The sequence below is a fragment of the Dasypus novemcinctus genome, chromosome 3, assembly GCF_030445035.2.
Source record: "Dasypus novemcinctus isolate mDasNov1 chromosome 3, mDasNov1.1.hap2, whole genome shotgun sequence".
NCBI classification, from domain to species: domain Eukaryota; kingdom Metazoa; phylum Chordata; class Mammalia; order Cingulata; family Dasypodidae; genus Dasypus; species Dasypus novemcinctus.
The window spans coordinates 105,564,980-105,586,132 of record NC_080675.1 but is presented as its reverse complement, the minus strand read 5'-3'; the positions used below and the strand labels follow the sequence as shown (position 1 = coordinate 105,586,132).

The window sequence follows — 21,153 nt, the reverse complement described above, 5'->3', positions numbered from 1 at the left end:
TGTTAGGAACTTTTGTTGTTTCATGACATATAGAACCTTAGATAAGGGAATATCCAGTGGTCTTATGGTGATAATCATGTTTGGCAGTAAGTAACCTTTTATGCCTTCCCAATTGAGAGTATAAGACTCATTCTACAAAGTCATATATTCTGTACATTAGAAGTTTGTAGTAGGTAACACTTGCCTAGATTACAGGTAAATTTGTGAAGCATTCTCAAATTAAAAGTATTGATTTTCAAAATATTTTTAGAAATTTGTGGATAATGATGCTTTTCTAGGTGAGGACACATTGTAGTGAATGGTGTTAACCAATATAGTATTCTGTGCCTTTTTTCTCTTCACAGCCAGTATCTTGAAAATTACCTCTGGATGAATTATTCTCCAGAAGTATCCAGCAAGGCCTTCTTAATGTCAATCTGCTGTATGGTGAATGAAAAGTTCCGAGAAAATGTCCCTGCATGGGAGGTAACAGGTTTAAATAACTTCATAGCTTTTTTACTATGCTCACTTAAGCCTTTAAAACATAGCTGAACTTTTTACTGATAATACTAGTCCTTTTAGAGCACTTTGACAAATTAATTTACTAAGTACTGAAAAATTATGCATGTGGAATTATTTTTGTGCTTTGTGCTTGAAACAGAATGAGATCAGGAGCTGCCAAAGTAAGATAATATATAAATGTCTTATTTTACAACAAGGAGTATGTAGTTGTAGTTTTGCTTGAATAAAATAGTGTTTCCACAGTCACAGCAGATGTTTATATTGTAATTTCAGTTTTTTCTTTGTCCTTGATTTGCAGTATGTTTTCCCTTTTTGAAATTTCTAATGAACTAATATTTTCTCTTTATGCTGGTTTAATAGAGGCTTGGTCAGTGGAGGTATAAAATATAGCTTTTCTTTTGGCACCCATAAAATGGTCAGCTCATCAACAGTTTCTTCTTTCCCAGGCATACTATTTTGAATGAAGAAAAGGCAAGAATACTTGTTATATGTCTTGAGGGTATGATCATTAAACTGAGAATGTGTTAGACTCTTTTAGATAAAATAATGGACTGTTTCTCAAATATTTATTAAGTAAATGCCATTGCAGGGCAGATTAGAGACTAAGCTAAACTGTAGGTCCTATGTGTCTTATTGAGAGTTCTGATTAGTTTTGCATGTTTTAAAGACAGCTTTGGTGATCAAGGCTTAAATTAGAGAAACAACAATGCAGATTAAGAGAAGAGGATACTTGTAGTTTAGAAAGTAGAATTAATTGGATTTGATAATTAATGGAGGTTAACAGTTGGAAGAAGAATGAGGGGTAGAATCCTAGGAGCACTACCCTAGCGTTTCAAAGGGAGAGGAGCCTTCAACATAGTGAAAAGGAGTTGAGGGTTGATAACAGTCCTTTGAAGCTTGAGAGCTATTTACAGTTTAAGGGGAATGGGATGGGTAGAAGCTTGTTTAGAGAAGAGAATATAAACAGCTAATGTGGGCCACACATTTGGAGCATTTGTGTGTGAGAGAAGAGAGAAATGTGGCAGTAACAAGGGGAGCTAGGTCAAGAGAATTTTGCCTGTGTTTACATGATTTACATGATAATAAACCTAATGTAAAGTAGAAGAGGGTATTTTTGAGATTAGAGTGGGCACATTAAAAGTTTTGCTAAAGATATTGTTGTTTCTTTTATTCAAGTCATAAAAATTAACACATTTCAGACCCTTAGTAAGAAAATATAGCTCAAGCTAAATATGGACATAATCCACAGAAGAAAAGCTAAGGGAATTAAAGCCATTATTTTATTAGTTTAAGGTTTCTGCTACTCATCTTACTGCCAGGAACTTATAGTTGACTTACTACCATGAATTATAATTAAATAGTATCTCTTTTACACATACACAAATAATCTTTTTATAATTATTTGGTTTTGTTAATAGACTACTAAAACCTGACCAGTGTTTCTTTTAAGGGAGAAAAATATTGTGAGTGCACTGGACAATTCAAAATGAATTTTTACTCTTTCTCTTTTCAGACTTTTAAGAAGAAGCCAGACCACTTCCCATTCTTTTTCAAGTGCATCTTGAAAGCAGCGTTAGCTGAAACTGATGGTGAATTTTCACTCCACGAACAGACAGTATTACTGCTCTTTCTTGATCATTGCTTCAATAGTTTGGTAATTTTACCTTTTCTTTTGTTCTTTTAAGGGAATTTTCACATTTTCTTGTTTTTCTAGATTAAATTGAAATGAGATTACCTCTGTAGCCAAATGGTCTTTCCTCTCTATCCAGATTCTTAAAAAAAGAATGATAACTGAAATTTTCCAAAGGTAGAGCACAAAAATGAGAAGCAACAAAGAATCTGGTTTATATAAAGTTTGAATAATGAGATCTGAACTACAAGTTGCACACAAAAATGTAGTTTCATTACTTTAAGTTGTACTGCATGCAAAGGCTGGCTGTCAACAGAAGAGTGGTATCTTGAGTAGGCTTATTCTGGTCAATTTTGGATGATCTTTGTGTATGATACATTTCCATCATCCATAAGATCTTCTAAAAAATTAAACATTGCAGTAATATTTCATTTGTGCTTCCCTGCTGAAGCTTTTTAAAAGATAAGTACTTCTGGATCAATAGTGCATTTAGATCTATGCAGTAGAATGTATAGAATTCTTTCTTATCTAGGACGCTAAGTATTAATTGTTAATATCAGATAGATGGGTGACTATTTCCTCTTTGTATTGCTTCTCATGGACTCTTGTCAAGGCATAAAAGAGAAGATATTTTGCTCTCAGGAGTTTAGACACTGGATGCCACTATTATCTAACATTTATTAAACAAAACAGCAAATATAAATTGATATAAATAGATAATGATTTCTTATCAGAAATTGAAGAAAAACAAGATGTAATTAGTATTAAAAGTTTGGTGTTAGGTTTAACCAATTGAAATGCTATCTTTTTAAAATATTATTTTGAAACTATTGGTGGCATGCTTTGCCTCCACGACTTAAAAAGGTAATGTGTGCCTTATGTAAGACTTTGGTAAAATGCAGGCATGTTGATAAACTTGCTTTCTTAATGCCTTAAATAGGAAGTAGACTTGATCCGGAGTCAAGTACAACAGCTTATCTCCCTTCCAATGTGGATGGGCTTACAACCTGTAAGTATCTAATTTTAGACATGTAGGTGTGTATGTTATAAATGGAACATATGTTTCTAAACTCTGTGGCTTTAATATAGGTGTAATAGTGGTAGCTATAAAAATCCTTTTTCCTAATAGAATGTTTAAGTTACCGTGCATTAACTTATCATGGATGTAGTTTTTGTAGTTTTAGAGTCTTTATGAGAAGGCTGATATAATATAGTACCAATATTGTAAGGTGAAATAGGGTAATATTTATTGAACTTGTAGAAAAGGGGAGAAAACTTATTTAGCAAAATATTGGTATCCTTAAGTATGTCTTTAGATGAGATTAAATGCAGATTATTTTTTAGTTACCTTGTTTGGAATGTACATAAATCTATGGGAGAAACTCTGTCATGATATTTATGTGCAGGTATCAAAGCCCAATTAATAGATCTTAGGAAGTAAAGTTAAAACTATCAAATTACAATGTAAAACTGTATTCAGAATTCCATTTCTTGCACATGGATGTTTTTGCAGACATTCAAATATGCAAGCGCCTTCTTAGATAGCAGGTGATAGGATGAAGGCATAAGGTGAATGTAAAATAATTCATATCAAATTAAAAAGCGATAAATGCCATAGAGAGAATATGTTGATGAGTGCATTTCTTTCTTGTTTACTTGTGACGACTGTTTATGTTCATTGTTTCAGACTTGTATTTTTCAGACTAAATTTTAGAAAAAAGAAATTTAATTGATCATTGAGATTAGACTCAACTAGAATAGGCAGTCTCTTTTGTCTTATTTTTTCTGTGAACAAGTATTAGAATTGGAAAGTTTTTATTAGTTTATTTTTAGGTTTTGTCGTGGTGCTTTCATGTTTTATCACATTGGTCTGTAATATGTCAATTTATTAGAAACTTAGCTAATAGTTTATCTTTATAGAATTTAAAGTTACTGGTGACTGAATGTCATATCTCTCTCAGGCACGGTTGGAATTAGAATTAAAAAAGACATCCAAGCTAAGAAAATTCTGGAACTTGATTAAAAAGAATGATGAAAAGATGGATCCAAAAGCAAGAGAAGAGTATGTTGGCAAAACTTCATTCCATGTTGATTTATTGTACTGTATTATGGGTTCTGGATGATGTTGACTGTTTTTTTTTGCTTCCTTTAGATGGTATTAAGTCCAGAAAAGCAATTAATAAGTACATTTACTTAAGACTGCATGGGGAAATTTTTCACAAACGTCTATAGGAGGAGCCACAACACCACCATGCTTTTCTTCTTTTCCTTTTCTCTGTGCCAGTGATAAGTATATGTGGTTGCCCACTGTTCTTCTCCCTGCCTATTCTCCAAGTCTTTCCCTCACAGATAGTTGTCCTCCTCCCTTAAATCCTCAGGCTCTCCGTTCAGGTTTTCATTCTTTTTCTGGCTCCCTCTTAATAATGAATCTGACCCACTTCAACCATAATTTATTCATTTATTCAAAAAATATTGAATTTTGAACTTCTGGGAAGAGGGTGTTGGAGTAGGGTGGCAGGGCTCAACTTTTTTTTATAAAAACAACAGGAAGGGCAAAAAGTTGTCTGAGGGAGTTGCTTTTGGGGGTCTGCAGACCAGTAGAGTGCTCTGTATTGTCCAGCGCAGAGAGAAAAAGAGGCCGAAGCAAAAACCATGAGTTACTAGCCCCTGCAGCCAGGAATGACACCCATCCACTAACCGCAAGGTGAACAGCCTGGGTAAAACCCGTGGCTCACTGTAGCCAACTGAGAGAAGAAGAGAAGTTTTCCTCTCTGGGAGGAGGGACCTTGCAGTAGAGGGCAGAGATTGGTTTCCCTTCAGTGAGTTTGGCCCATGGAGTCCGTTTTGACTCTTGGCTCTGGACAGACCAGAATCACCAGTGAGTGGAGGTTGAAAGAGACAGCTCTGTGGAAACGTTTGCCAAAGAGTACGATCTACTGGCAGCCTGAAAAACTATAATATAATAAATAAAATAGCTTTTGGAGTCTCTTATGTCCAGGCATTCTTGAATCTGGTCTCTATCCCATAGTGGGTCTATAGACCTATTATTTTTATTTTTTTTAATTTTATTATTTATTTACTTATTTTTAGTCTGTGATATGCTCATATAATTTTTTGAATATCCTTTTTTTATTTTTTACTTTTACTTTTAAAGAAGCTTTGATTACATAAATATTACATCCAAAACATTTGTAGCCCTATTTTGATAACATAAGCTGGGCAATCTTAAATAAGTTGAACCAAAAATCAGAGAAGAGCTGTGAATCAAAACCACTAGGCAAGAGAGAGAAATTTACTGTCAGAGTAAATTCACTAACATAATCAGATACTTAGACATCAGCAAAAACTTACAAGCCATGCCAAGAAATAGGAAAACATGGCCTAGGCAAAGGATCAAGTCAAAACTATTAACGAGACACAGGATTTAAGAAAACTAATGATGTTCTTAGAAATCTCGTAAATCAATTCAAGGAATTGAAGGAAAATACGGCTAAAGAGATAAAGGATATTAAGACATTGGGGGAATATAAAGAACAATTTGAGAGTCTGCAAAAAAAAATAACAGCCCTTATGAGAAAAAAGGCACAGTGGGTGAGATTAAAAATACATTAGAGGCATATAAGGGTAGATTTGAATTGATAGAGGAAAGAATGAGTGAATTGGAGGACAGAGAATGAAAAGACAGAAGAACAAAAAGAGTAAAGAATGGAAAAAATGGAACAGGATCTTAGGGAATTGAATGACAATGTGAAAGGCACAAACATATGTGTTATGGATGTCCCAGAAGGAGAAGCAAATGGAAAAGGGGCAGAAAAAATATTTGAGGAAATCGTGACCAAAAAATTCTCAGTATCCAAGAAGGACAGCACACCCAAACAGAATAAATCCGAATAGACCTACTCCAAGACATCTACTATTCAGAACATCAAATGTCAGAGATAAAAAGAGCAAGAGAAAAGCAGTGTATCACATACAAGGGAAGTTCAATAAGACTAGCTCTGATCTTTGATCAGAAACCATGGGGAGGGAAGAAGGTGGTGGTATGATGTATTTAAGATTCTAAAAGAGAAAAATCTCCAGCCAAGAATTCTTTATCCAGCAAAACCGTCCTTCAGAAATAAAGGTGAGGAAGCGACTATGGCTTAATAAGTTGCACTCCCATCTACCATATGGGAGGCTCTGGGTTCATGTCCCAGGGCCTCCTTGTGAAGGCAAAGCTGGCCCGTGTGCCACGGAGAGCTGATGGCCCGTGCGCCATAGAGAGCTGGTACAGCAAGATGACACAACAAAAAGGGAGACAAGCAGATACAGAAAAAACATGTGCAAATGGACACAGAGAAGAGACAGCAAAAAGAAAAGGAACAAGCTGCAAGGAGGGGAAATAAATAAATCTTAAAAAAAAATAATGGTGAGTTTTAAGTCTTAACAGACAAACAAAAATTGAGAGAGATTGTTACCAAAAGACCAGATTTACAAGAGATTTTAAAGGAAATTCTGCAGCCTGAAAGGAAAAAACAAGCATGAAAAACTTAAAGACGAGTGCAGAAATGAAGATTATTGGTAAGGGTAAAAAGTACAAAAGACAGAAAGTATTAATACATCATAATGGAAAGCCAAAGGATAAAATGGACAAAGTAAATAACTCTGTGATCAAAAGACAGAGAGAAAAAAAAAGGACATAGACTGGGAAGCAGATGTGGCTCAACAATTTGGGTGCCTGCCTACCACACGGGAGGTCCTGGGTTCGGGTTCTGGTGGCTCCTAAAAGAAAATGAACAGGTGCTGCATCATCATAGCCCACAGGGAGTGGGTGTGGCTCAACATGGGAGGTCCTGCGTTCAGTTCCTGGTGCCTCCTGGAGAAGGTGAACAAAACAGTTCACAGACAGTTGAGAGAACCATTGGGGGGAAGGGGAAGAGCAGTGGTAAATAAAGAAAAATAAAATAAATCTTAAAAAAAAAGAGAGAGACTGGAAACAGATGTAGTTCAAGTGGTTGAGCACTTGTTTCCCATGTATGAGGTCCTGGGTTTGACACCCCCTCACCCCGGTATCTCCTAAAAACAAAACAAATGAACAAAAAAACCCAACTCTCATTGGGGAGTGGATGAGGCTTAGTGTTGAGTTCCAGCTTCCCAGGTATAAGGTCCTTGGTTCATTCCCCAGTACCTACTTTAAAAAAGAATGGATAAAAAAATATGAGCTATCCACATGCTGCCTACAAGAGACTCACCTTAGGTGCAAGGACACAGTTAGGCTGAAAGTGAAAGGTTGGGAAAAGATATTCTTTACAAATAGTAACTAAACAAAATCAGGAGTAGTGGTTCTAATATTGGACAAAATAGATTTTAACTGCAAAACTGTTACAAGAAATGAAGACAGTTATAATAGATATTAGTAAAAGGCACAATTCACCAAGAAGAAATAACAATCGTAAATATTTGTGCACCTGACCTGGGTGTCCCAAAATATATGAGTTACATACTGACAAAACTAAAGAGAGAAATAGCTGTCTCTGTAATAATAGTTGGAGACTTTAATACACCACTTTCAGCTTCGGATAGAACATCTGGACAGAGAATAAATAAAAAAACAGAGAATTTGAATAATATGATTAATGAACTAGACCTCACATATATTTATAGAGCATGACATCCAAAACAGCAAGATGTACATTCTTCACACATGCTATTGGATCCTTCTCCAGAATAGACAATATGCTGGTTCACAAGACAGGTCACAATAAATTTAAAAAGTTTGAAATTATACAGAGCACTTTCTCCTGTCTAAGTAGAATAAAGCTGAAAATCAATAACAGGCAGAAAAAGGGGAAACTCACAAATATACGGAGATTATAAGTAATATACTCTTAAATATTTAGTAAGTCAAAGAAGAAATAGCAAGAGAAATCAGTAAATATCTTGAAACAAAATGAGAAGAATGTATCAAAACCTATGAGATACAGCAAAGGCAATGCTGAGCTAGAAATTTGTAACCCTCAATGTTTACATTAAAAAAGAAGAAAGAGGGGAGTGGTTGTAATTCAGTGGTTGAGTGTCTCCTTCCCATGTACAAGGTCCCAGCTTACGCTCTAGTGAAAAAAAAAAAAGCTAAAATCAAAGATCTTATAGCACACTTGGAGGAACTAGAAAAAGAACAGCAAACTAATCCCAAAGCAAGCAGAAGAAAGGAAATAATGAAGATTAGATCAGGAATAATTGAAATTGAGTAGGAAAGAAACAATAGAATCAACAAAAATTTTTTCTTTTGGAAAATAAAATTGACAAACCCTTAGCCATACTGACAAAGGAAAAAAAGAGAGAGGATGCAAATAAAATCAGAAATGAGAGGGGTTACATTATCTCTGACCCTGCAGAAATAAGAGAGATCATAAAAGGATACTATAAACAACTATGTGCTGACAGACTGGACAAAATAGATGAAATAGACATTCTTGGTAACACACAATCTACCCTGATCCTAGAAGAGGTAGAAGACCTCAGTAAACCAATCAAAAGTTATGAGATGAGAGTGAAACAATCATCAAAAATGTCCCAAAGACCTTATGGCTTTGAATTCTACCAGTCATCCAAAGTAGATCTAATACCAGTGTTACTCAAATTCTTCCCAAAAACTGAACAGGAGAAAATGCTACCAAACTCATTCTGTGAAGCCAACATCACCCTAATGTTAAAACCATATAAAGATATCACTAAAGAAGAAAATTAGAGAAGCAGACTTGGCCCAATGGATAGGGCATCCGTCTACCACATGGGAGGCCTGCGGTTCAAACCCAGGGCCTCCTTGACCCGTGTGATGCTGGCCCACACACAGTGCTGATGTACGCACAAAGTGCCGTGCCACGCAGGACTGTCCCCTGTGTGGGAGTGTCCCCCACGTAGGGGAGTCCCATGTGCAAGGAGCGTGCCCCGTAAGGAGAGCCGCCCAGCGTGGAAGAAAGTGCAGGCTGCCCAAGAATGGCCCCGCACACATGGAGAGCTGACTTAACAAGATGACGCAACAAAAAGAAACACAAATTCCCAGTGCTTCTGATAAGGATAGAAGTGGCTGCAGAAGAACACAGTGAATGGACAGAGACCAGACAACTGGGGGGTGGGTGGGGGGAAGGGAAAAACATAAACAAAAAATAAATAAATCTTTAAAAAAAAAGAAAGAAAATTATAGACCAATGTCTGTAATGAATGTAGATGCAAAAATCATCAGCCAAATACTTGCAAACTGAACATGATGTGGTACAAATATTAAGTGTTTATTTTTGTCAATTGTATCAGATGTTAGGGATATTAACAGAGAACAAAACAGTAATTCCTTCTCTTATGTAGCTTACATTCTCTTCTAGTTGGAGACAGCAATAGACAGATTTATTTTAGGTGATTATATGGGCTAAAGAGAAAAATAAATGAGGTATAGGGATTAAAGGAGCAGATGCAGGTATATGCGCATATGTGCTTATGGTAATATGATGGTGGGGATGGAGGAGGTTGCGCTATTGGTGGTGTGTGTTTGCAGTTTTATATAGGTTGGAAAGAAAGAGGAGCTCTCACTGGAATGTAGACATTTGAGTAAAGATCTGAAAAAAGTTAGATATGTTGATTTCTGAGAATCAGCATTCAAGATAGGGGGACCTGAAGGTGCAGAGCTCTGAGACAGGAGCATGATGCTGTTTAGGGAGCAGTAAAAAGGCCTGCATAGCTAGAGCAGAATATGAGCTTAGGGAGATGAGTTTAGAGAGGGAGATGAGCTTAGAGAGGGGATTGGTGGTACTTGTGGCATATAGAACATTGAAAGGCCTTTACTGTGAGCGAGATGGGAAGCTGTTGAATAACTTTTTAAAAATATTTTTTTATTACAGCATTTGTGAACTTACAGAACAATCATACACATATGTAGAACTCCCATACAGCACCACTTCACTAACACACCACTGTAGGACATTTGTTACAGATTATGAAAGAATATCACCAGACTATTACCACTAACTATGAACCATAGCATACATTTGGCATATTTTTTCCATACCCTGTGTTATTAGCACAGTACGTCATTGGCATTGTGTTGAAGAATTTTTTGCAGAGGAGTGATAAAATGATTGTATTTATTATGACAGGGACACTCTAGCTGCTATGTTGAGAATAGACTAAAAGTGGGCAAGGGTGGAAATAGGAAGGTTAATTGAGAGGCCAGGGGAAAAATGAATGTGTTAACAGTGGAAGGTAGTCAGATTGTGGATATATTTTGACAAAATTTGTTTTTGGATTATATGTAGAATATGAGAGAAAGAGAGGACTCAAAGTGACACCACGGAAGCTGCTGCGGCTAAAGCAGTTGAGCTCCATTTACCACATGGAGGATCCAGGTTTGATCCCCGGGACATCCTGGTAAAAAAAAAAAAGAAAAGAAGAAATGTGTCCCATACCTGTGCAGTGAGATGCAGACCCCACATGGTGAAGCAGCACACCAAAAAAGACAATGATGCAACCAAAATAAATGACTCCAGGTGTTTAGCTCAAACAGTTGGAAAAATGGAATTGCCATATCCTGAAATAAAGAAGACTATTGATGAATGATGATACCACGCAGATATGACAACACGAGTGAAATAAACAAAACAAAAAGACAAATGTGTCAGGAGCTCAGTTTTGGATATGTTAAGTTTGAGGTATCTATTGGACATCCACAAGGAGAGGCTGAGTAGGGTTGGCCATAGAACTCTGGAGAGAGATCTAGGGCTTATTTGTCTAGCTAGCTAGTTAACTAGATATCTCCAGGTATAACTTTTGGAAGTCATCATAGTGTCTGTGAGAGGACCAAGGAAGGAAATATAGTTATAAAGAAAGATGATAAAAAAAAAAAATCACAAATTTAGTGTCTTAAAATAACACAAGTTTATTATTTCAGTTCTGTAGTTCAGGAATCTGATGTGGGTCTCACTGAGCTGAAATCAGGTTGGTTAGCAAGGCCGTGTTCCTTTCTGGAAGCATTAGGAGAGAAGCCATTTCCTCTCCTTTTCAGTCTTCTAGAGTGTGACCACATTCCTTGGCTTATAACCACCTTCCATCTTCAATACCATCCATCTGGTTGAGTCTTTCTTATGACATCTCTTGGACCCTGAATCTCCTTGTGCCTCCTACTTCTACTTTTCAGAAATCTTGTAATTATATTGGGCCCACCTTGCTATCGTCTATTTTATCGTCATGATTAACAACCCTAATTCCCCCATGCCATGTAATGTTGCATATTCGTGGGTTCCTAGGAATGGCATGTAGACAGCATTGGGGATCATTATTCTGCCTACCACAATGTTCAAGGTCTAATTCCTGGGGGGACTCAATGTTAATAGATTGGGAATGTGAAGAAGAAACAAAGGAGACTGAGAAGGAGGGTCCAGGGAAACAGTAAAGACTAGGAGAGTGTAGTATCCTGGAAGCCAAGAGAAGAAAGTGTTTTAGGGAGGTAATGATTAACCTTCAGATGCTCCTCATAGGTCAAGTTAAATGACTGAATGTATGCTTGAGACTTTGCATTTATTTCAGAAGGGTTGTGGGGAACAGCTTGAGAAGAAGCTGACTTTTAGATTTAGCAACATATAAGTCACTGATGATCTTGACAAAAGCTGTTTCAGTGAAAGGGTGGGCACAAAAGCCTGGTTGATATGGGTTCAAGAGAAAATGTGGGAGGGAAACCGACTTGGGCCAGTGGTTAGGGCGTCCGTCTACCACATGGGAGGTCTGCGGTTCAAACCCCGGACCTCCTTGACCCGTGTGGAGCTGGCCCATGCGCAGTGCTGATGTGCGCAAGGAGTGCTGTGCTACGCAGGGGTGTCCCCCGCGTAGAGGAGCCCCACGCGCAAGGAGTGCACCCGTAAGGAGAGCCGCCCAGCACGAAAAGAAAGTGCAGCCTGCCTAGGAATGGCACTGCCCACACTTCCCGTGCCGCTTACGACAACAGAAGCTGACAAAGAAACAAGACACAGCAAATAGACACAGAGAACAGACAATGGGGGAGGGGGGGGGGAATTAAATAAATAAATAAATCTTAAAAAAAAAAGAGAGATAGAAAATGTGGGGAGAGAAATTGGAGACTGAGTTAAGACACGTCTTTCAAAGAATTTTGCTGACAAGAGAAGAAAGTATTATAGTTGATAGAGAGGAAATTAAGATCAAGAATTTTTTATTGTTGTTGTTATTAATAGAAGAAGTAACAGCATACTTGCACACTGGTTCAGCTAATCCAGAAGAAAAAATAATGGATGATATAGAAGAAAGGGTGAGTATTTATGGAGTGAAATCATTGAGAAGTGCTTGGCCTTAGCTGGGATCATGGGCAATTCATTCTTCAGAACAGGATTGATAGGCACAGGTGCAGGTAGGTCAGTTAATATGATGGTGGTAACTTTTTTAAATGTCTCCTGATTTGATCTGTTTTCTCTGTACAGTAGAAAGTGAGGGCATTAGCCAGGAGTGAGGATGAAACAGGAGGTATTGGAGGTTTGAGGAGAGTAGTAAAGGTATAGGCTGGAGAGTAAAAGAATGAATGGACTAAGGAAATAGTTGGATTATTAAAGCTTTTAGGGATCACTTCAAGTTAGTGGTCAAGTATTTAAAGCGAGACTAATTTGCATATTTGTATATGTTTCTTCAGCACTGTGTTCAGCTGTGGATGTAGGCATATAGGCACTACTAGTAGGGGGAAAACTGGATTTAATTAGGTTTGATATTTAATCACATGAGCATAATGAAGACTGGCATGGGAGATGAGGGTGAATTCAAGAAAGTAGGTGAGGACATGGGAGGTGAGGGACAGTGAGAAGGTAATTTACTCAATGGACTGTAAGTCCTGGTAGGGTAGGTTTGTTGTTGGATTATTTAAGGCAGTGAGCCTAAAAGATGGAAGTAGTAGTTATTAATAGAATGTGAGTTACTTAAAACTGAGATTATGGAGGGGTTACAGTTACTGGTAATTACAAAATCTAGAAATAGCTAATGGGAGTTAGTGGCTGAGGTGGGACTGAAGACAAGGTTATTAGCAGAGAGAAGGTGAAGGAGCTGAGGAGCCAAGGGTTTTGAAGGATCTTTTATGTAGTTATTGAAGCCACCAAGAATATAGGAGTATTGGTATTGGAGAGTGAATGTAGCCAAGAGCTAAAATCTTCATAAACTTTGTAAGCCTTGGTGCTTTTGTAATTGTTTGTGTCTTTGATATTGTACATCTTTTCCCTTCCTATTTGAATGTCTTTCTCTTCTTTCCCACCTGGTGAATTTCTTAAATCCTTTTCATTCTTCAAGATGCCACTGAGCATCTCATCTCTGTTAAGTTTTCCCTTACTCTCATCTTGCATTGATTACTCTCTCCTTTGCTCTACCATTGTACCTTATACTGAATCTGTATTGTGGTACTCAGGCATGGCAATTAGCGGTCTTTGATTGCCTGTCCATTAGACTTGAGAGCAACTTGAAAATAAGGACCATGTATATTGCATCTTTTTACCATAGATATTTAACACAATGTCTGGTGTATAATAGTCAGTGTTTGTTGAATTTACTTGTTAAATATGCAAAGGAAGATCAAAGCTCTATGGTATAATTCCCCACATTATTTATCTTCTATAGGTCAGAATGTTTCTATAGCTGTTTAAATCCAGGAAATTTGATTCTATCATTTGACCTCAAGGAATTTAGATTTTTTTAAAAAAAGTTATTCAACATTGAAGCATTTTCATTTAGAAAGCATTTCTTAGTATACATAATATTGTGCATTTTTAATATTCTATTGATTACTGAAATTATTTTCCATATGATATTTATAACAAAGAATGGACTCCTTGGCCGATTTTTCGGTCCAACTAAAAGTTTCCCGATCTTAGCTTCCACTTTTGTGAGTTTTCTTTGGTGGCTCTTATAGTCAGCAAATCCAAATACAGAATTTTCAGATGTAAATTTTATAACAAGATTTAATTCTTTCGTAATCTTTAGTCAATACATTTTTATCATATACCTTTTAGCTGTTATCAGGGTGTTTATTTTTAATTGGGTTGATTATTTCTATCAAGTTTATTTTATCAACAACAACGTTCACTATGTATTATTTTAGTCACCAGTTTTATTTTATGAGTTATTTCTACTAGTAATATTTATCATCAATACTGTTAGCAGGACACAGGGGAAGAATCTGAATATTCTTTAAGAGGTTTGCTCCCTCTGTCTTTCTGAGGCTAAGTGGTCTAACTGTGCTCTTGCCTTTTTTTCTCTATGACTGTTCTAGCCATAATCCTTTTTCTTCCTTTCCTTTCCCTTCTTACATAGGTATGCTCTGGACTCACTTCCCCATGGTGTATAATAACTTCTTTTGCCTCTGATTTTCCACTAGGATTGTAGTCTATACTTACCTTTCCTTCAAACCTTGTAATTTCCACTGGAATTTTGGTTTCTGTTCTCCTACCTTCAATTAAATCGTTATTTGTGTGTTTGTTTCACCTCACCAATCATTTCTAAAATCTGACTTTTTTAAAGAAAATTTTCTCTGACCCCTTTGCATGATTTGGCTCTTGATTCTTATGCTGTGCCCCTTCTTCAATTTCTACTTCTTATCCTTTTTCTCATTTTGGATAATTTTTCTCTATCTTCCTTAGCTTTGCTTATTCATTCCTATGTCTAAGGTATTGCCACATCCCAGTTTTTTATCATGTCTTTTAATTCTACTTTCCCCTTCCTGACACTGAAGTGTAGAGAAAATAAGTAGCTTGCTCCAAAAGAAACAAATCTAGGATGTAGGAAAATTAGAATTTAGACCTAGTTTCTTCTGTCAACAATTTTTTTCCTTAGCCTCTGTGTTAGTAAAAAATAGGTTTTTATTTTCTGTGTGATGGAAAGCCCTTAAAGATCAATAGTGTGGTATAGTCATATTTACATATTGGAAAGATCTCTCTGGAAATGGTATAGAAGATAGATTTTTAGGTGAGCAAGACTTGAGACAAGGGTGGAAAGTAATTGTAATACTCAGGCAAGAAATAGTGAGAACTTGATACAACAATAGTCGCAATGAGGATAAGAAGATGGTGATGGAAAATGGAGAGGTATTTAATGGATTTTGCTCAACTGTTAAGATGTGGGGTTGACAGTAAAGTAACTAGTTTTCTGCCTAGATGACTGGTGATGGTAAAATATTCACCAAGATGGGGAATATAAGGAGAGTGAGTTTGGCATTAAGGAGAATGAGTTTTACCTTGCCAAGTGGGGATGTCTAGCAGGGTTGGAGGCTATGGGAAATATAGCATAGGCTACATTTGTAGGTACATGTATAGATAGTAATTAAAACCATAAGTATTGGTATAATTATTTAGTGAGAGTACGTCAGCCATCGAAAGAGGGCTGAAGTTGCTAAGTATATACCCAGAAGAACTGAGAGCAGTGACATGAATAGACATCTGCACACTAATGTTCATAGCGGTGTTATTCATGATAGCCAAAAGTTGGAACCAACCCAGGTATGCATCAACTGATGAATGGATAAACAAATTGTGTTTACACACAATGGGCTATTATGCAGTGGTAAGAAGAAATGAAGTCATGAAGCATATGGCAGCATGGATGAACCTGGAGTACGTTATGTTGATTGAAGCAAGCCAGATATACAAGGACAAATATTGTATGGTTGCACTGTTATGGACTAAATATATTATGTAAACTCATGGAATTAATAATTAGAATATAGGTCACCAGAAAATAGAATGAGAGTTGAGAATGGAAAGATAAAAGTTAATCTGTGTAGAAGTGGTTAAAAAGTTGTTCGTAAGTCTTTGGAAATGAATGGAAATGGTGAGGGCACATCGTGGTGTTTGTGACTTGCACAGCTATTAGCTATTATATGTGTATGACAGTGGTTGAAAGGGAAAGCCTAAGGACATTTATGTTACTAGAAGGAAAGCTAAAAAGTGTAACATGGGACTATATAACATAATAAAACCTTATGTAAATTGGAATATGGGTGATATTGTATATATAAAACTGTTTTTGCAAAACATGAATACAAATAAACTAGAGTGAAGGAAAGAGAATACCAGTGATTTATGGTAGGGGAAGCATAGAGATTGAGAGGTGATGAGTTTTGTTTCTTTTTTGTTTTTTGGTATTATTATTACTGGAATAATGAAAATGCTCTAAAAATGATTGAAGTGATGAATGCACAACTATGTCATTATACGGAATACCAATGATTATACGCTTTGGATGGATTTATGCTTTATTTGTTAAAAAAAAAACAACAATGAAAAAAAGAGGGGGAAGCGGACTTGGCCCAATGGACAGGGCATCCGCCCACCACATGGGAGGTCCACGGTTCAAACCCCAGGCCTTCTTGACTTGTGTGGAGCTGGCCCATGTGCAGTGCTGATATGTGCAAGGAGTGCCGTGCCACGCAGGGGTGTCCCCACACATAGAGAAGCCCCACACGCAAGGAGTGCGCCCTGTAAGGAGAGCTGCCCAGCGCAAAAGAAAGTGCAGCCTGCCCAAGAATGGCACTGCATACACGGAGAGCTGACACAACAAGATGACACAACAAAAAGAAACACAGATTCCTGGTGCCGCTGATAAGGATAGAAGTGGTCACAGAAGAACACACAGCAAATGGACAGAGAGCAGACAACTGGGGGTGGGGGGGAGGGAACAGGAAGGGAGAGAAATAAATAAAAAAATAAATCTTAAAAAAAGAAAAGAGGGTTGAGGACAAGAAATAAAACCTGGAATTATATCACTAGATAGTAAAAAAGGAACTGAAAACTGCATTTTAGAGAGATAATTTTGGGAGCCACGGTGTGAGAGCTGTAAGGACAAGGTGTAAGGGTCAGAGTTGGAATATGTTTGATTGGTCCTTCCCTTCAATTTCCAGTTCCAGTCTCATCTCTTTCATATCTTTCCAATGAATAGCCTCTGCACTGGACTAGTAAAATGATATGTTCCCAGGCCTATTCTTCTTCACATCTTTATAGCATTTTTTTAAAACCCTCTTTTACCATTTTTCCTTGAGCGTTTTCTGCTGCCGTTCATCTACCGCTGTTTCTTTTCTTTCCCTTTTCTAGGTGCTTCCTGTTTATCTTATTTTTTCACTTTATTTTTATTTAGTTTTCTTTTTAATGTTTTTAAATTTTTCAGCTTTAATTATTACCTGAGATTGAGTCATTAGCCTTTTGTTTTCTTTATTTCCATTTCCCCCTCAGTGATTTTATGTAGTCCTCCAACTTTAACTCTTTACGTCAGTGTGATTTAATCCTAAATTTCTCCAGCCCTGACTTCTCTTCTTTCCTGTCTTCAATATATTTAATGTCTTGTGATATTCATCTACTTGGATGCATTGCCACAAATTCAAATTGGCTTACCTAAATGAAATTCATGTTTTCTACTTCCAAACACACCTTTCTGCCCTCTTTAATTCTCCCAGCCATATGGGCTTAGAACATTCCAGTCCTCTGACTGGGTTGCTTTGTCCAGTTAGCCAGTCAGTCATATTGGATTAGTCCTTTGTACATTCTATTCTTTCTTGTCTGTTCCTATTACTATCCTTTGTACATTCTATTCCTTCTTGTCTGTTCCTATTACTATCATCTTCGCTTAGGCCATTACAACCTCATGACTAAACTACTACTATAAATTCCTTTTTGGTTTTTCTTCCAGCTTTCCCACAACAATGTAGCATAATATACTATTTTCATAACTTTTTTTTATTCTGCCATATTCCTACTCATGAGCTTTTAGTGGTTTCCTTGTTTCTGTAGGATACACTTTTTCAAAAACCTCCTGTTTTTTTGTGACTCCCCAAATTGTTGGACTGGTCTATTCACTGTATCTTAGACATTCCTTCCCTGAGTGCCCTTTTCCGTCCACCCCCCTCAATTGAATATTAACTGTCTAAAAACTTGTCCATATAGTGAAAAATGTAACCATGTCTTCCCATTTAACTTTTTCTGTATATTGGGTTTAGATTTTCTGACATCAGAACTTACAAAAAGTTTCCTCATTTCCTCTAAAAAAAAACTAATCCTTGTGACTCTTAACAATTTGCACAATATTCCTTATGTTGTATTTTACATGTTGTTTATAATAAAGTGTTACTTCGTGTGTGTATTTGTATATATAAAACTCTTTCAGACTGTCTATATCAGGCCATTGTACTTACATTTTGATGCAGAACATACATTTTCTGTTATATATTCAGATGGCAGTTACTTGTGTAGTGGTTTAGAAGGTGTATACTGGTTTAGAGTATGGCTTCTACACTCAGATTTATTGGCCTCTAGACTTAGTTGCTCTATGACCTTGGGCAAGTTACTTCACCTCTTAGAACCTCATCCTGAAATTGGTATGATAGTACCTATTTCAAAGGACTGTAGTCAGTATTATATGAGATTTTTTTGTATGAAGTGCTTGGCACAATTCAGCTCAGATCCTGGCACAGTAAGAGCTCAGTGAATGCCAGCTAGTTTTAGTAATTACATCCTAAGCTTGTATTACTAATTATCTTTACAGTATGTGACTTGTTATTTCAAGTCAATTTTAGTCCTTCCCCTTTTTGTATTTTCTGCAGGGCTGATATAATTATTTGCAGGAATCTAATACCTGATCAGTGTTTGTTGATTGATTGCTACACAGTGTGCCTTGAATTAGTTATGAGTAGAAAATTTTTTTTTAAATTAACATTTAATTTTCAGACATTATAATAGTTAATCATATTTAATATGTTAGATGGGTTAAATTGTAAAATTGCTCATCTCTTTTTAACTACGTATTTAAGCATTAAATTTATAGTAATAAGGGCAGAGTATAAAAGTAATTTTGAAAACTCTTTTCCAGTCCTGACCCTTAAATCACAAGTAAACTGTTTTATAGTACTTGAAAGAGAAGCTTTCTTAGATGGCATATTAGACTAGTAATTGGCTCTTTTTTTCTTAATGTGGTGCTGCATTTACATACAAAGAAGCTGTTGGCAAATAATATTCCCAATTTCAGAGAGAAATGGAGCATTGAACAGTGTAAGAAAGGCATGTTCAATGTTTAAAAATTTACTTTTGAAATTAATTTTTTTCAGAAATAATTTGGTGAATGTAATCTTTGATTTTAGGGCCTATCGAGAAAGAAGATTTCTCTCACAACTCATCCAGAAGTTTATTTCTGTGCTGAAATCAGTCCCACTTTCTGGTAACTATGTCCTTTTACTCTGTTTGCTCAGTTCATTCAGATGCTTCTGTAGAATTTACATATATGTATTTTATATGTTGCTCTTATAATGATTTTTAATTGTAATGATGATAAAGTATATGTCTTCTCCTTTTCAAGTATGCTACAATCTGAGTATTGTGATTGCCCTGAAGGGTTATATTAAAGGCACCAGCATGCTTATTGAAATGCTCATTTATATAGCAAATAATTTTTTAGCTTATTTAGATTGGGATACAGTGGTGAACTTGATAATTTCAGACCCTGTCCTAACTCCCCATGGTATCTACAGTATGATATTGAATAACCACCAATTATTATCAAATATGGTTTGGAATGGAAGAGAATTATTTTTGAGATATGGGATATAAGATGAAATTAAATTAGAAATATAAAAAATAAAATAGGAAAATTTCCTTTCTTTATGGCCTCCATTTATTGTTGAAAAATATATAAATAGCAATAAGAAGGGACCTGCGGTAATTTTAGCATCTAGTAAACCAATAGCTATTACTACCATGTTTTTTATGTATTGTCAGAAAACAGTGTTTCAGCCCTGACTAAAACTGTGCAATAAGGCCATCTTATGCAAAAATGTGAATCTGTCAACACCAGAGCTCAGACTTTGAGCATTATGTTCCAATTTTAAATTGGAGATTCCCAGTAATTTTCTCAAGGTAATAGATAGAGAATAGAGAGTTTGCTAATTTTTTAAAAAAATTTGAATAAAGTATTTTCCTTTGATTCCAGCAAGATAGAAAGACAGCAAGAGAGAGCTGGTTTGAAAGGATTTAATTTTCAAATTGTTCCTTTATTTTCTTTTGTTTAAACAACTTTATGACCTAGGCTCATTCCCAGGAAACCTGGATTCCAGTTCTAACCTAGCCTCTAACTCTGTACCATAAAATAATTTTCTTTGGTCCTGTTTTTCAACTGGAAAATAAGGAGCTGGAAAAGATGTTCTAGAATAGATATTCTCTAAGGTCTTTTTCAGCTTTAAATTCTGTTCTATTATTTTAGGGTCTGGATTATGAGCATTATTACCTGGAAATGTTCCAATAAACATTTCCATATAATAGACAAGAATATCTTAGATTTTTCTTTTACATGAAGCCTTTTTCCTGTACACTACAAATAAATAAATGGATTTATATATGCATTTGTTGGGTGCCTTCTACAGGTCTGGCACTGTTTTAGTCACTGCTAAGTGTCCATACCCTAAGCAGTAATAGAACCCTAAAATGATTTCCTTTTAATTGAAATAATTTTGGCAGGATGGTTTTAGTTGGTAAAATGGCATTAAGAAAAAAGACAAAAAACTTTTACTTAAATTAAAAATATGTCATGCCATGCCATGCCACAAAGTTGTAATTATTTAAAAACAAGAATGGTTTTCATAATACTATATTAGGGAAAGTTTATGAGTGAATAGCATAGAATATTAGATAGTGAACTTAAAAAGTATTTTGTTGTTGGCATTTTAATATCAAAAGTAATACATGTACCATGGAAAAAAGTCATAAGAATTACTCCTCTAATTAGTTTGGTGTGTATCTCTCCAGCCCTTTTTCTATGCACTTTAAAGATATATGTGTTTATGTGCATGAACACATATATGTATATGTTGATGCACATTATAGAACGTTTAAAAGTTTGGTATATATATAAGGAAAAATGAAACAAAAGCGATATAAAAGTTTCTGATTATGTCGCCAAGTATTTTCAAAATCTAATCATCAAATTAACACTTTAAAAATGTGCTTCTGAACCAAGCTAAGTTTCTCATATTTAGCATAGAT

The 21,153-nt window shown here is 36.0% G+C and overlaps 1 protein-coding gene across 1 annotated transcript in view; it reads left to right on the top strand.

Annotated features, from left to right (window-relative positions):
- Positions 1–21,153, top strand: part of AQR (aquarius intron-binding spliceosomal factor) — a 163,023-nt gene that overhangs the window by 45,347 nt on the left and 96,523 nt on the right. Inside the window, exons 5-9 of the mRNA XM_058293866.2 lie at positions 345–465; positions 2,015–2,155; positions 3,072–3,140; positions 4,093–4,193; positions 19,260–19,336. Of these exons, the coding sequence (XP_058149849.1) occupies positions 345–465; positions 2,015–2,155; positions 3,072–3,140; positions 4,093–4,193; positions 19,260–19,336 (509 nt within the window). The remainder of the gene's footprint in view (positions 1–344; positions 466–2,014; positions 2,156–3,071; positions 3,141–4,092; positions 4,194–19,259; positions 19,337–21,153) is intronic.